The 16139-nt window shown below is 42.7% G+C and overlaps 1 protein-coding gene and 1 pseudogene across 6 annotated transcripts in view; one reads left to right on the forward strand and one right to left on the reverse strand.

Annotated features, from left to right (window-relative positions):
• Positions 1-12078, reverse strand: part of EEF1AKMT2 (EEF1A lysine methyltransferase 2) — a 38858-nt gene extending 26780 nt beyond the window's left edge. For all 6 annotated transcript variants that reach the window (XR_005793732.1, XR_005793731.1, XM_040486717.1 and 3 more), the window contains exons 1-3: positions 11936-12078; positions 10800-10865; positions 9435-9549 (exon numbers count right to left, since the gene is read on the reverse strand). Coding sequence is in view for 4 of the 6 variants with exons in the window: in XM_040486717.1 (XP_040342651.1) it covers positions 9435-9549; positions 10800-10865; positions 11936-12054 (300 nt within the window). In the remaining 2 variants the exon portion in view is untranslated. The remainder of the gene's footprint in view (positions 1-9434; positions 9550-10799; positions 10866-11935) is intronic.
• LOC121037354 (60S ribosomal protein L35a-like) lies at positions 6706-7073 on the forward strand (annotated as a pseudogene).
• Positions 12079-16139: the final 4061 nt, after the last annotated feature.

The raw sequence follows: 16139 nt of genomic DNA on the forward strand, positions 1-16139 counted from the left end.
TGATTATAAATTATGCGATTCTACATCCAGCCATGTGATTATTCAACACCTTACACATGTACTTTTTTGTTTTTGAAATGTTTACAAAACACATGTGAGGGCAGGTATTAATATTCTCAAAGAATGAAGGCTCACTGGATCTGAGAGTTTTGAGCCTAAAGCTGTAGTCCCACTGCTTCCTAGCCATATGAATCCACCTAGGGTGTGTGAGTTTATGGGAGAAATATGATGGCGTCTGTTCCTCACCCCCACCCCTAACACTATGCTGAACATTTTTAGAACAATCAGACTCAAGGTCATTTCAAAGGAAACTTGGAGAAAAGCAGCTGAAAAGTCCAGTGTAGTCTAAAATTCTCTTCCTGCTCTTCAATATTTACACAATTTCTTTCCTTCAAAACTTAACATATGCCAACACCATCCATTAAGATTCCCTAGACTTTTCAACACTAAGTGACTGATTCCTAAACTCTAGTAACATGTTGATTGTTTTGCACAGAATTTTGCTACCTTTGACTATTTTTCTTTTTAATCTAAAGGTCTTTGATGCCAACCTCCTACTCTTTTTGTTTGTTTTGTTTTTGTTTTTTGGGTTTTTTTTTTTTCAGTCTTCATTTAGCTTTTTAGTTTACATCCAAGTTAGTTAGCATATAGTGCAACAATGATTTCAGGAGTAGATTCCTTAATGCCCCTTACCCAGTTAGCCCATCCCCCCTCCCAAATCCTCTCCAGGAACCCTCTGTTTGTTCTCCATATTTAAGTCTCTTATGTTTTGCCCCCTCCCTGTTTTTATATTATTTTTGCTCCCCTTCTCTTATGTTCACCTGTTTTGTATCTTAAAGTCCTCCTATGAGTGAAGTCATTTGACATTTGTCTTTCTCTGACTAATAGCATAATACCTTCTAGTTCCATCTACGTTATTGCAAATGACACCAATCTTCTACTCTTAAAGCTGTCTCACTCCATACTCTTCAAGATCTTCATTTTCTCCCAGTTTCCCTCAATTCCTTCCCCATCAGGAACCCAGGATAATTCTATTAATAATTGACTCCTACCAGTTCCCTCTTCTCCCATGTGTGTTTGTTCTTATAACAGCACTTATAAAAATATCATATATAGACGTTTTAGGTTTTTAGAACAGTCATCCAAAACCTCAAACTATCTCCAACATTTTTCACATTTGGTTTCTGGTACTCAGAAGAAAATAGGCAGACATTCAAGGAAATAACAAATGACCAGAAACCAAGGGGGAAAAACTGATATTAGAAAAAGACCCACAGGAGGGGCGCCTGGGTGGCTTAGTCGGTTAAACGTTAAACGTCCGACTTCCGCTCAGGTCATGATCTCGCGGTTTGTGAATTCGAGCCCCGCGTCGGGCTCTGTGCTGACAGCTCAGAGCCTGGAGCCTGTTTCAGATTCTGTGTCTCCCTCTCTCTGCCCCTCTTCAGCTCATACTCTCTCTCTCTCTCTCGGTCTCTCTCTCAAAAATAAATAAACATTTTTAAAAAATGAACAATCGGGGTGCCTGCGTGGCGCAGTCGGTTAAGCGTCCGACTTCAGCCAGGTCACGATCTCGCGGTCCGTGAGTTCGAGCCCCGCGTCAGGCTCTGGGCTGATGGCTCAGAGCCTGGAGCCTGTTTCCGATTCTGTGTCTTCCTCTCTCTCTCTCTCTTCCCCTCCCCCGTTCATGCTCTACCTCTCTCTGTCCCCAAAAAAATAAATAAACGTTGAAAAAAAAATTTTTTTTTTAAAAAATGAACAATCAATCCCCAAAATTATTTCAATAAAAATGTCAAAAAAAATAAAGACACCGTCTCCCCCAAATCAATCAATTCAACATTAACAGAATCAAGAAGAAAAATCCTCTAATCATCACAGTGGATATCAAAGAAAGCAGCTGATCAAATTCAACCCCCATTCATGATTAAAAACTAGGAATATAAAGGAACACCCTCAATCTGATAAAGACCATCTATAAAAACCTATAGCTGACATCACATTTAATAGTGAAAAATAGAAGCTTTTCTCTCATACTAGGCAGTGTTAACAAGGCTACCTGCCTTCATTCTATTCATTTCTATTCAACAACGTATACAAGAGCACACAGCATTTCAGGGCGCCTCAGTGGCTCAGTCGGTTAAGTGTCCGACCCTTGATTTCAGCTCAGGTCATGATCTCATGGTTCATGTGATCGAGCCCCCCCATCAGGCTCTCCGCTGGCAGTGCAGAGCCTGCTTGGGATTCTCTCTTCCTCTCTCTGTCTCTGCCACTCCCCCACTTGAGTGCACGCCCTCTCAAATAAAGAAAGAAACAGACTACATAGCATTTCAACAAACAAGACATCAAAGTTGGAATTAAAGAAATAAAACTATATTACATTACTATATTTGAGAAAATCAAAAAGAATCTATAAATAAACTATTAGAATTAATTTCTGAATTACTGGATACAAAATTAATAGAAAAACTTGTTGTTTTGTTTCTATTTCCTAGCAATGAACTATTAGAAAATACATTTTACAAGCATAACAATAACAACTGCAACAACAAACATCTAAGGATCAAGCCAAGAAAAGATATGGAAGACCCCTACAGAGAAAACTACAAAATATTACTGGTAGAATATAAACAGCTAAATAAATGGAGGAACATATCATGCTTGTGGATTCAGAGATTCAATACTGTTAAGGTCTAAATCCTCCCCAAATTCAATGCAATCCTAACCAAAATCCTACGATTTTTTTTTCCCCCAAAAGGTAATGAGTTTAAACTTTAAATAAATATGCATCCTCCCTGAATTAATCTGTAAATTCAGTGCAACCCTAATCAAAATGCCAGGTGTTCTTTTTTTTCCTGAAAAGTGACAAGATTATTCTAAAATGTAAATGAATATGGAAAAAGCTAACTAACAACAGCCAAGACAACAATGGAAAAGAGATCAGTGTTGGAGAATTGACATCAACCAAACATGAAATCAGGACAGCAAGGCACTGGCATATAAGCAAACAGTCTCAAAGGAATAAAACAGAGGATCCAGCAACAGACCCAAGCACACACCACTATATGGCTTATAACAGAACTGCCGGGGGGAAAGGATGGACATTTCAATACATGGTGCTGGGTTACCTGGATAATCACGAGGAAAAAAATAAACCTCAACCTTTACCTCACAACATATACAACAATTGATCAGAACCTAAATGTGAAGAAAACAATAAAGCTTTTAGAAGAACACACAGGAAAATATCTTTATGACGCTGGGTAGGCAAGGTTTAATACACAATATTCAAAAACACTAATAATGTATTAAATTATATATTAAACTAGATGCACTAGATGAAGATATTGGCAATACAACGATCACATGCCCAAAATATATAAAGAACTCCTACAAATCAATAAGAAAATCACAGGCACCTCAATTTTAACATAAGCTAAAAACTTAAACAGGCATTTCACCAGAAAGAATAGCCAAATGGCCAAAACGCGTATGAAAAGACGCTCAACATCTCTAGTCACCAGGAAATAATAAAACAATGAGATACCACTACACACCCCCGAGAATCACTGAAATCGTATAATTTCATAATCACTGTTATGTCATAATCATAATTGTATAATCACTGACAAGACCAGGTGCTCGCAAGAATGGACTTCTCACACACTCCAGTAGGAGCATAAACTAGTACAACCATTTTGGAAAACTGTTTATCAGTATTGGTAATAATCCAGTACTAGAAACAGCCCAAATGTTTCTCCATCTACAGGAGAACGAATGTATAAATGAATGAATGACTAAATAATTAAACTGTGGTATTTTCATAGAGTACAATGAAATGAACGGTGAAATACTGAAAGCCATGTCTGAAAAGAGGAACCTCACAAATCCAAGTTCAGCAGAAGCCAGATCAAAAAAATAAAGCGCATAACCGTATTACCATTTACATCATGCCAACAACAGGTAAAACTCAGTGTAATGGACAAAGGACAATTTTTTCAAAAACTGATGGATGAAACAATTCAATCATATGCCAGAGAAAATGAACTTCAACCAGTATCTCAAGCCTTACAGAAAAATTAACTCCAAAAGAATCACAGATCTAAACATAAGAGGTAAAACTTTAAACTTTCAGAAGACAACATAGGAGAATATCTGTGTGACCCTGGGTTAGGCAAAAAGTTCTTTATTATGACAACAAAAGCAATCCATGAGAAAAAAGTTAATAAACTTTTTTTTAAGCTTCATCAAAATCAAGAACTCCTGCCCTTCCGAAGATACTATTAAGAGAATAAAAAAAAGGGGCGCCTGGGTGACTCTGTCAGTTGAGCATCCGTCTTTGGCTCAGGTCATGATCTCGCATTCATGGGTTCGAGTCCTACATCGGGCTCTGAGCTGACAGCCCAGAACCTGGAGCCTGCTTCAGATTCTGTGTCTCCCTCTCTCTCTCTGCCTCTATCCGTCTCTCTCTCTCTCTCTCTCAAAAAAATTAAAACGTTAAAAAAAGAAGAAAGAAAGAAGCCAAAGAATGGGAGAAAACACTTAGAAACCACCCACCTGGCAAAGAACGTATATCCAGATTACATAAAGAATCCTCAAATCTTAACAGTAAGTAAACAAACAACCCAATTTAAAAATAGGCCAAAAATGTGGCACCCATTTCACCAAAGATACGCGAATGGCAAGTAAGTATGCGAAAAGGTGCTCAACATCCTTAGTTATTAGGGAAATGCTAATTCAAACCACAATGAGAAACCAGTACAGCTAATCTCAAAAGCAGCCTAACATATGATGATAGACATCAAAATAGTGGTTAACTTTAGAAGGGAATGGGGGTAAGTGGGGGGCGGTGCGCAAAGGGGCTACTTCTATGGAGCTAACAATGTTTCATTTCTTGATCAGGTTGGTGAGTTACACAAAGGGTTCATCTTGTAAAACCTATATACTTAATGAGCACTTTTCTACATAAATACATTTAATAAGTTTACATTAAAAAAGAAAGTAACTTCCCTTAAAAAGACTACCTATCTAGGTGGCTTCACCAGTGAATTCTACCGTTTTTTTAATTCTTTTTTTAAAGTTTTAACTTCTTTATTTAGAGAGAGACAGAGAGAGAGAAAGAGAGAGAGAATGAATCAGGAAGGGGCTGAGAGAGATGGCAAGAGAGAGAATCCCAAGCAGGCTCTGTGCTGTCATTGCAGAGCCCGACACAGGGCTCAAACCAATGAATCGTGAGATCATGACTCAAGCCAAAGTCAGACACTTAACCAACTGAGACACCCAGGCACCTCTCTAGCAAACATTTAAGGGGAAAAAAAGCACTAATCATTAATAAACTCCTTCAATAAAAACATTTTTATTCAGTGACGCTGGCATAACCTGAAACTAAAACTTAACAAGAACACTACAAAAAAGGAAAATCACCAAGACAATCTTTCTCATGGACAGAGTTGCAAAAATCCTAAACAAAATATTAACAAACTGAATCCAACAATATATACAAGTTGGGTTTCTTCCAGAGTTGCACTTAACATTTGAAAATGATCAGTGTAATTCACCAACACGAATAGCCTAAAGAAGAAAACTCATATGATTATCTCAAAGAGATAAAGGGAAAACATTTGGCAAATTACAAGATTCATGAGAAACACACACACACTCTCTCTCACACTCACTCTCTTTTAGCAAAGGAGGAATAGGAGGAAACTTCTTTAATCTGGTACTAACTGATCTACAAAACAAATAACAAATTTACAAGCTAACATCATACCTAACAGTGAAATATTCAAAGTAATCTCTGAAAGGGGGAAAAAAAGACAAGGAAGTCTTCTATTATCACATCTTTTCAACATTCTACTGAGGTCATAGACAGTGTAAGAAGAGGAAAAAAGTTATAAAGGCTTGGAAAGGAAGAAATAAAACTGCCATTATTCACAGTCTGCATAATTATATAGTTAACCACTGAACAACACAGGGGTTAGGAGTGCTGACACCCCTCACAGTCAAAAATTCGCATTTAACTTTTGACTCCCACAAAACTTTACTAACAGCCTACTGTTGACCGGAAACCTTACAGATAACATAACAGTCAACACATATTTTGTACGCGTATCACGCACTGTATTCTTACAATAAAGTAGGCTAAAGAAAAGAAAACGTTATTAAGAAAATCATAAGGAGGGGCATCTGGGTGGCTCAGTCAGTTAAGCATCCAGCTCTTGATTTCAGCTCAGGTCATGATCTCATGGTTCATGAGTTCAAGCCCCTCATCGGGCTCCACGATGACAGCATGGAGCCTGCTCTCTCCCCCTCTCTCTCTGCCCCTCCCATGTTTGCACTCACTCGCTCTCTCAAAATAAATAAATAAACTTAAAAAAAAAAGAAAATTATAAGGAAAATACATTTACAGTACCGTATATATATTTATTAAAAAAAAAAACCACAAATGAGTGGGCCTACATAGTTCAAACCCATGCCATTCAAGGGTCAACTGTATATGTGAAAAAATCTAAAAGAATCTACTTAAACTACTAGTTTCAAAGGATAAATCATTAGCCTTTACAAATAAACCATTAAAATCCAAAAGAATCTACAGGTAAAGAGAATGAATAAATAAAACTGCAATATAATTAAATGCCATACAGCCCTTTCTTTCCGCCATCTTGGAACCTGTGGAGGCCTGCTGGGAGCAGAACTCCTAAAATGACAAATATGTCTGGAAGGCTGTGGTCCAAGGGTATTTTTGCTGGCTATAGGCAGGGTGTCCAGAACCACAGGGAGAACACAGCTCTTCTTAAAATTGAAGGTGTTTATGCTCAAAATGAAACTGAATTCTATCTAGGCAAGAGATGTGCTTATGTGTACAAAGCCAAGAACAACACAGTGACTCCTGGTGGCAAACCAAACAAAAGCAGAGCAACCTGGGGGAAAGTAACGTGCTCGTGGAAACAGTGGCACGATTCGTGCCAAATTCCGAAGGAACCTTCCTGCTAAAGCCATTGGCCACAGACTCCGTGCGATGCTGTACCCCTCCAGGATCTAAACTAACTGAAAAGTAAATAAACAAAGGTGTAGGTTTGTAACATCTTGTAAAAACAAACAAAAAAAACTTCACACAGCAGTGAAAATGAATGTGCTACTCCTACACGCAACTTGAGTGACTCTCACAGAACGTGTAGAAGACACTAGAAAGAATATATACCCGAGTCTTCCATTCATACATTCAGAAACAGGCAAACTGATCTTCTGATGTTAAAATTCTTTGTGATTAATGGTTACTTCTAGAAACGAAGGAGGGAGTAATTTAGAAAGGACTGCCGGGGAGTTCAGGGGAGTTTCTAGAGTCTATAACACATTACCTCTTGACCAGGGTGATAGTTCATAGGTGACCATAGGTGCGTTCACTTTGTGATAATTCACTGAGCCACACACTTTTGATTTGTGCACTTTAACACATATATGCTACACCCTGATGTTTCAAAAACATTTACTATAAATTTTTCTAATCATAGTCCACTGCTTAAAACATTTTAATGGTGGGGGAAAACAAAAAACAAACAAAAAACCATTTTAATGGTGGGGCGCCTGAGTAGCTCAGTTAAGCATTCAATTCCTGATTTCGGCACAGGTCACAATCTCACAGTTTGTGGGATCCAGCCCCATGTCAGACTCTACACTGACAGTGTAGAGCCTGCTTGGGACTCTCTCTCTCCCTCCCTCTCTGCCCCTTCTCCACTAGCACTCCTTCTCTCAAAGTACATAAATATATAAAAATTAAAATGTTGGGGTGCCTGGGAGGCTCAGTTGGTTAAGCATCCGGCTTCAGCTCAGGTCATGATCTCACGGTTTGTGAGTTCAAGCCCCGTGTCAGGCTCTGTGCTGACAGCTTGCTCAGAGCCAGAAGCCTGCTCCAGATTCTGTCTCCCTTTCTCTCTGCCCTTCCCCCGCGCGCGCGCGCTCTCTCTCTCTCTCTCTCTCACTCAAAAATAAACATTAGGGGCGCCTGGGTGGCTCAGTTGGTTAAGCGTCCAACTTCAGCTCAGGTCAGGATCTCACGGTCCGTGAGTTTGAGCCCCGCGTCGGGCTCTGGGCTGATGGCTCAGAGCCTGGAGCCTGCTTCCGATTCTGTGTCTCCCTGTCTCTCTGCCCCTCCCCTGTTCATGCTCTGTCTCTGTCTCAAAAATAAACGTTAAAAAAAAAAAAAATTTCAACAATAAACATTAAAAAAAATTGCTAATAAAAAAAAAGTAAAATGTTAATGGCTCCCCATAGCCTAAAAGTAAAATCTAACCTATTAGGCATGACATGTATGGCTCCTACCTTTAACTTAATCCTCAACTCTGTCCATCTCGAACATACACTTTACATTCTAATGTACCAATTTATTTACAGTCCCAGTACATGCTATGCTGCTTCAAACATTCACGTCTTCTTTTTTTGAGATTTTTTTTTTTTTAAGCAATCTCCACACCCAACACGGGGCTCGAACTCCCAACCCCAAGATCAAGAGTTCTCATGCTCCACCAACTGAGCCACCCACGCACCCTCAAACCTTCATGCCTGTAAACATTGTTTCCATTGCTTGAAATTTTCTCTCTTACACCCCACCCACACTCACTACACTCTGCCTGTGCAATTTCCATCCAGCTTGGGTATTAGCTCCTCCAAGACCCTTCCTACCCCTTTTCCCCACAGCTAATCACTCTTTTCGACACACAGTTATCTAATATCGCACAAGTCAAGCTACAGTGTTAAGGGTTTCTGTGTCCACCCATCCTCTACTAAACTAGAACAACTCAAGCACAAGGTCTACATCTTCAGGCTGCCAGTGCCCAGCACAAGCCTTGGCCCATGGAAGTCATGCAACAAATTTCACCATTGTGTGTACACCCATACAAATTAAGACAGTAGAGCCATCTAAGAGGGAGTGTATTATCATTTCCACCATAGTACATGCCACAGCAATGAGCACACTACAGGCACACGATTGTTTAGTTAGTAGTAGAACCTGTGCCCAAACTCAGTTCCACGGACAGAATACTCTTTTCAAACCATACGCTCACGTAAGATAAAGTATTTGTGTCCTACCAGAAATGTAAAAAGGCTTCTTTCTTTCATACACACATATCTCCAGAGTTTTGAGCTAGAAGAAACCAATTAAGATCACCTAGTCAAAAGTTTTCGGAAAGAACCTACACCCAGAGAAATAAAGTGGCTTGCTGAAGCTCAAGGTTAAGGCCAGAAGGGCCAAGACGAGCGCTCAGATGCCCTGCTTTCTCACAATCCACGCAGCCTCCTTCCGTACCATGTGACTCCTGAAAGAAGGTGCTACGACTGCTCTGCTACTTTAGACTCACATGGTTAATATCCTCATTCGCAAGATTTGTTTTTAATTTCATTTTAAAATTTGGCTTTAACACATGAATACTAAAAGTACCAACAAGTTCAACCAAGAAAACACCATTTCCAGTTCCAATATCAAGCACTGAAGCGTCCAATGGAATCTCGCGTTTTTGCATCCACCTTATTAGCCGATTCATACTCTCTTCTCCAAACCTATTAGAAACAGAGAATCCGTTACTCAGATACCAGAGGAATACAGAGCAAAGTTTACAACTAGATTCCATTTAAGCAGCTTATTCAATACGCTCAAGTAAGTCTCCGTTGAAAGTAAGAAGTAGCACCTGTGACTACTTAAACTTCACCTCTACTAGTACTTAGGAGAAAACACCCCCAATGGAATAGAATAGAATAGATAAAGTCAATATGCTATTTATTAATGTTTCTCTACATCAGCACTAACACTCGTGTATGGCTCAAAATTTCATCGCTTATTGAACAAGGACAATCACAGGATGACAGTAACTTCCTAATGCAGGTTTCCCCCCTCTAACCGCAAGTAGAACATTGCTATGAAATCTTTCCTGCAGCAAAATGGCACAAAGAAGCAATTACCAGTAATTTATACGGTAAAATTTTGTGAGCATTCCCAGACCCCAAAAATAACCTCTCTTAGGCCTAATACCTTAAGACACATCTTGCTAACAGATGCACAAAAAAAATCAAGAAAAAGCACAGACGCTCACAGACACTGTTCAAAGCTATGGCGGCTTGATGCTGGGATGCTGAGTATAGTTCCCGGGGAAGGAGCTTGGCAGCACAACTCTTGCTGCTAGGGGTGTGTACTGCCTCTCTAAGGGCTCACTGCAAGACAAACGGTGAATGCTAGTTTTGTTCTTCACCTTTTTGTGCAAAAGTAAAAAGCTTCAGGCACCTGGGTGGCTCAGTCGGTTAAGTGGCCAACTTCGGTTCAGGTCATGATCACATGGTTCATGAGTTCAACCCGACGTCGGGCTCCGTGCTGACAGCTCAGAGCCCGGAGCCTGCTTCAGCTTCTGTGTCTCCCTCTCTCTCTGCCCCTCTCCCACTCATGTTGTCTCTTTCTCAAAAATAAATAAACATTAAAAAAAAATTTTTTTTTTAAAGTAAAAATCTTCAGATTTCTTTCACGTACTTACAGGTACTAATGTAAGTCTTTCATAAAAGCCGAGGGGCATAATGTGCATTTTCAAAAAGCTGGGGGATACCTGCATAGTCATCCAATTTAAGTCTGGACCATTAAAAGTCGGAGAAGAGACTCTTTAAATCTACCCACTAAAGCTAGAATCAGTCCAAAGTTCCCAAGAATTTTAGGCTGTTTTCCTTTGGGATAAACACTTAAAAGACACACACACACACACACACACACACACACACACACTCACTCACTCTTCTGAATCATAATTCCACTATTTTTTCTAACTCACCAGATTTCTCCTGTATCTCCATATTCTTGGAAAGTTTGCAGTTCTCTCTCATAGACAGCATCCCAACTATATAATCAAATGCAAAGCAAGATTCTTGAATTAAACTGCATTACGAATTAAATATGTTTCTAATACATCCTAAGTATTTATGACAAGGTTAAAACATTATTGTGTTATCAGAAAGCGCACATAGATCAACCCCTTAACATCCTCGTGTTAAAAGAACGAAACAGACAAGCAGTGTAAGTTTACACTACAATACCTGACGTATTAAAAACTACTATAGGTTTTACCTTTAAAAAGTATAAGCAAGTATTTGTTCCAGGATCCCTAAGTCCCAAACACAAGTCCAAAACTTGACTGTACAAAGTGTCATTACAGCACATTGCAGTCTAAAACATGCAGACACAAAGGTTTTCCATCAATACGCTGGTTACTCAAGAAGGAAATCACCAAACATAAGCTCTGCCTAAAAGTTACTTGTAAGTTTAAGATTTACTCCTTTTAAGTACAGTTCCTCGTCCTCATCACTTGCCTTCTCTTGCTACTTCATCTCCCTAGAATCGCCGCTCCCTCTTACCCCTTCAACTCAGCCCATCCTTCCTTACCTTCCTCTGTCATTCGTTCATCCATCTATTAATCCGTTCAGAATTACTGAACATCGATTTGGTCAGACCACTTTCTTCTACCCCAAGATGCCCCACCATCTCCTCGCTCTCTCCTCCGGTCACCCTTCACTCCCACCCTTTCCAGCTCCGACATCCCTACCCCATCTCCTAAGCCTTAACCGTGCCCCCCTTACCCTTCCCTATCCCCACTACCGTCGACCCCGCCTCCTCGCTCTTTCCCCAAGCCTGCCCCTCGAGTTCGAGACCCTTACGAGGCCTCCCCAAAAGCTTCGGAGAGCATTCCGCACCCCACGATCCCTTTACACAATGACCCCTTGAAATGCCCCTTAACCACCTACAGGGTGGCCCCTCGGGATTCCAGCCCATCAATCCCCCCGCCTTACCTTCCACGCGCCACGCCCCCAAGGTCCTCCCCATCTTCCGGGGCCCCATATCCCTCCCGGACCCTTTCCCGGGGCCCAGCCCTTGCGGTGCCGCTGACGCTCCCCCGCGGTACGCCACACTCACTGCTCTCGAGTCCCCAGAGCCGACGGGGCAAAGCCATCCCCTCCGGGACTGCCCCCTCGGGACCGCGCCGCGGCCCCAGCGCAGCCGCCGCCGCTGCCGCCGCCCGCGCCAGAGTTCATCCCGCTCCGCGACCCAGAGGGCCGTGGGGGCCGCCATAGAGACGAAGCACGGACAGAGCGGACTTGTGGAAGGCGCCTCTAGGCGGCGGGAGGCCGCCCACTCTACTGCTCCCGGCTCGGCGTCTTCAGCTCTGTTCTGGTCTTGGGTGCGGGTTCCCACGACCAGGCGTGGAGAGACTGGGCCTCGCCTCCCTCTCTGCCCCCTCCAGCCAGAGTCAGATGCACCCCCTTTATGAAGTGCCCGCCTAAGCGCCACCACATTTGGGGACTGCAGTTTGTAAGGGACTGTGAAAAAGAAACATCCAAAGTGGAGTCGGTTTTGCTAACCTTCACCGACGCTTAACTAACCCAACTTAACTGCAGCTTCAGCCTCTCCTAGAGTGGAATTTTTTTTTTTTTTAAGATTTTATTTTTTAGTAACCTGTAGACCCAAAGTGGAGCTCAAACAACCCAGAGATCAAGAGTGGCCTGCTCTTCCAACTGAGCCAGCCAGGCACCCCTCCCAGGAGGGGAATTTTAAACCAATCAGTCTGGAATTTTCTGGTGGTCACTAGTGAGATAATCCACCTGATAAGACCCCCTGCCTTCCCTTGAGGGAAGGTGACCTTGCCTGAAATAATGCACTTTTTAAATTATTATTATTTTATTGAAGTATAGTTGACAGTCAATGTTACATTAGTTTGAGAGGTTGAAATAATCCATTCGTAATTTACTAGTCCCACCTTCCCCCTGTAAAAACGTTCCATTTTGTACGACTCTGAGCTCCCTTCTACTTGCTACATAGGATGTTGCCTGATTCATGAATCATTGAATAAAGGCAATTAGATATTTAAAGTCACTCAGCTGTTTTTGGTTTTTTTGTTTGTTTGTTTGTTTGTTTGCTTGCTTTTAAACAGGACTATTCAAGGTATTGCATTTTGGAAAAAGGCTGCCAGTGGGAAGACCCCACTAAATAGGTGAGGCCAGTATTGCTCACTGCAAAGGCACAAATCACCTCATGCATCCACGTTGTGGTCAGATGTGGAAAGTGGGTGGGACAATCCACTGCATTATTTGGCTTCCTGGTCAGAAAGCTAATTTAATTTGTAGCTGGGATTCTGCCTTAAAAATAGCATTCTGCCCTCTTGGGACTTGATATCACTGGTGGACACGGGAATTTATGCCCAGAGAAATGAACGCCTTATGACACACACCGCCCCCCCCCCGAACAAAAATATTCCAAAAACGAGGGTCGGATCGGAGTGTTGTGGAAGAAGGTGCAAGGGAGTCAAGATGCATGGATGCCTGTCTTCGCTGTGCCCCGAGCCAGGCACCTGATCTTGTCTGAGACTCCTAACCTTTGTGTGTCTCAACCTCCTCACCTGCACCACGCCGGAAATAGTGACTCGTTACACCAGGTTGCTCCCAACCAATGAACCTGAGATCCATCCGCCTCTTGGTCTGACTACCATTGGGATTTCTGCAGTATAATGTGAGAAATCTTGTGGGCCAAAGGTCTGGGGGTGTTTTCTGTAGCAGCCATGAACTACTGACAGTCGAATGTCCTAGGTAGGCCAGGCTCTCGAAGGCTTCTAATAAGGCTGCCTTCCAACCAGATGGAATGTTTCCTAGGCTACGTTTCTGTTGACTCAGCAGACAGAAGTCCAATAAGTCCCTAGAGGTAAACAGCATCAACAGTTGCCTCTCCAGTCCACAGAAACCCCAATTAGGACCAAAGTGCATCTCCTCCGATACAAGATGTTCCAAGATCTTCAAGCAACCGCTGGCGATAGACTACAGTAAAAGACAGATGGGGATCCATGTGTGTAGTGATTAAAGAACTCTAGGAAGAACGTAAGTAACCTTATTACAGTGCAATAAAACCACCAAATGCCACGGCCATTTAGTGCTGCCCTGGGCAAATGGTTGTTTCGATCTTTCGTAGACTCTAGATGCTAGAGAAAGCAAGCTTGAATATGACTAAGTCTCAAAAAGTTTTAGGTTCTAATTACGAAGGATCCATGAAAGATAAGGCCGTCTTCAATCTGGTGTCTTGCCAACACTTAAGATGTTTTTGCTGTGTGTGATGAATGCTATAAACAGTTGTTGGTATGGAGCCCTGGAAAAACCCTCTGTTTACACAGAGTTCCTTCTGTGGCTCCAGGATTATTCTGGCTGTTTAGTCCTGACGGCTGTGTGGGGCACCACCTCTGATCACCCAGGGCAACGGGATTCTCAGTGGAGGGTAGAGAAGCCCAATCCGAGTGGAGCTGCCCATCACCAGGGAGAAGGTGGAATGTGCCAAGGAACACAGTCTCTCTCACCAGGTGCCCGTTACATAGGCAGGGGGAGGCTCTTTGAGTACTCTGGGTTGCCTCGTCTCCCTCTGATGCTGCCGATCACTGCAGCCTGGAACCCTGCTTACCTCCAACTTCTCTGAAACTGTGCTTTTAAGAGTTCTCAAACACTTCCTAATTGGCAAACCAAGGGTCAAGTTCCAAGCTTTACCTTCTTTGCTCCTCTGTAGTGGTCAACACTGCTTAGGACACCCTTCTTGAAACCCCCTCCTTGTTTTCCCAGCACCACCTGCTCTTAAGTGAGCCTTTTAAACATTTTTACTTAATGTTTATTTGATTTTGAAGGAGAGAGAGGCACAGCGTGGGCAGGGGAGGGGCAGAGAGAGAGGGAGACACAGAATTCGAAGCGGGCTCCAGGCTCTGAGGTGTCAGCACAGAGCCCGACGCCGGGCTGGAACTCACGAACCGTGAGATCATGACCTGAGCCAAAGTCAGACATTAACCGACTGAGTCACCCGGGGACCCCTTGAGTGAGCCTTTTAAAAAGGGAGGTAGGCAAGCAGCTCTGGAGTTGGACTCAGGTTTTGAGCCCTGACCCTATCATGTGTGACTGTAGGCAAGTTCTTTAACTTCTCGGGGCCTCAGTTTGCCCATCCTCATATAATAATAATAATAGTGCCCGTGGCATTAAATGAGGTAATTCCTGGGATGCCTGGGTGGCTCAGTCAGTTAAGCATCTGACTCTTGATTTCAGCTCAGGTCATGATTTCACGGCTTGTGAGTTCGAGCCCCACATTTGGCTCTGCGCTGACAGTGTGGAGCCTGCTTGGGATTCTCTCTCTCTGTCTCTCTCTCTCTCTCTCTCTCTCTCTCAAAATAAATAAATAAAGCTTAAAAAAAATAGAGGCGCCTGGGTGGCCTCAGTTGGTCACGTGTCCAACTTCAGCTTAGGTCATGATCTGCCGTTTATGAGTTTGAGCCCCACATCGGGCTCTGTGCTGTCAGCAAAGATCCTCTGTCTCCCCTCTCTCTTCCCCTTCCCCACTAGTTTTCTCTCTCTCTCTCAAAAGAAATAAACTTTAATTTTTTTTAATGTTTATTTATTTTTGACAGAGAGAGAGAGAGACGGACCATGAGCAGAGGAGGGGCAGGGAGAGAGGGAGACACAGAATCCGAAGCAGGCTCCAGACTCCGAGCTGTCAGCCCAGAGCCTGACACGGGGCTCGAACTCACAAACCGCGAGACCATGACCAGAGCCAAAGTCGGACGCTCAGCCGATGGAGCCACCCAGGCGCCCCAAAAGGAAATAAACTTTAAAATAAGTAAATAAGGTAATTCCTGTGACATCCTACGTGCCTGACACACGGCAAATTCTCATTAAATGCTAGCTCAAGTTCTTCGGTTATAAATGGAGTTCAAAATGGACCTATTTCAGAACATTGTTAGGAAGATTGCATAATAGACCGTGCAAGTGACGCGCTCAGAACAGAGCCGGACAGACAGTGAGCGTTCAGTAAATGTTAGCTATTGTTCTCACTGTTAGTGACTTCCAAGTTCATCCTCTACCCCCAGCTCCGGGCTTTTCCTGCAGCTGCCTAGACGTCCCTTGTTATGTTCAACTCAACCTGTCAACCTGTCGAAAACCCAAACTTCCTTGCACTGCCTCCTCCCCCAACCCCAGTACCTCCAAACCCTCTCTTCCCTGTGTTCTCCATTCGCGTGGCCCCTGACCAGCCAAAGCAGAGCATCATCCTTGTTTTGTTCTTCCCTCACCCTCCGCACACGGCTCCTCCTGGCCTCCCCTGGGCC

The sequence above is a fragment of the Herpailurus yagouaroundi genome, unplaced genomic scaffold, assembly GCF_014898765.1.
Source record: "Herpailurus yagouaroundi ecotype Mexico unplaced genomic scaffold, PumYag 163, whole genome shotgun sequence".
Lineage (NCBI taxonomy): Eukaryota > Metazoa > Chordata > Mammalia > Carnivora > Felidae > Herpailurus > Herpailurus yagouaroundi.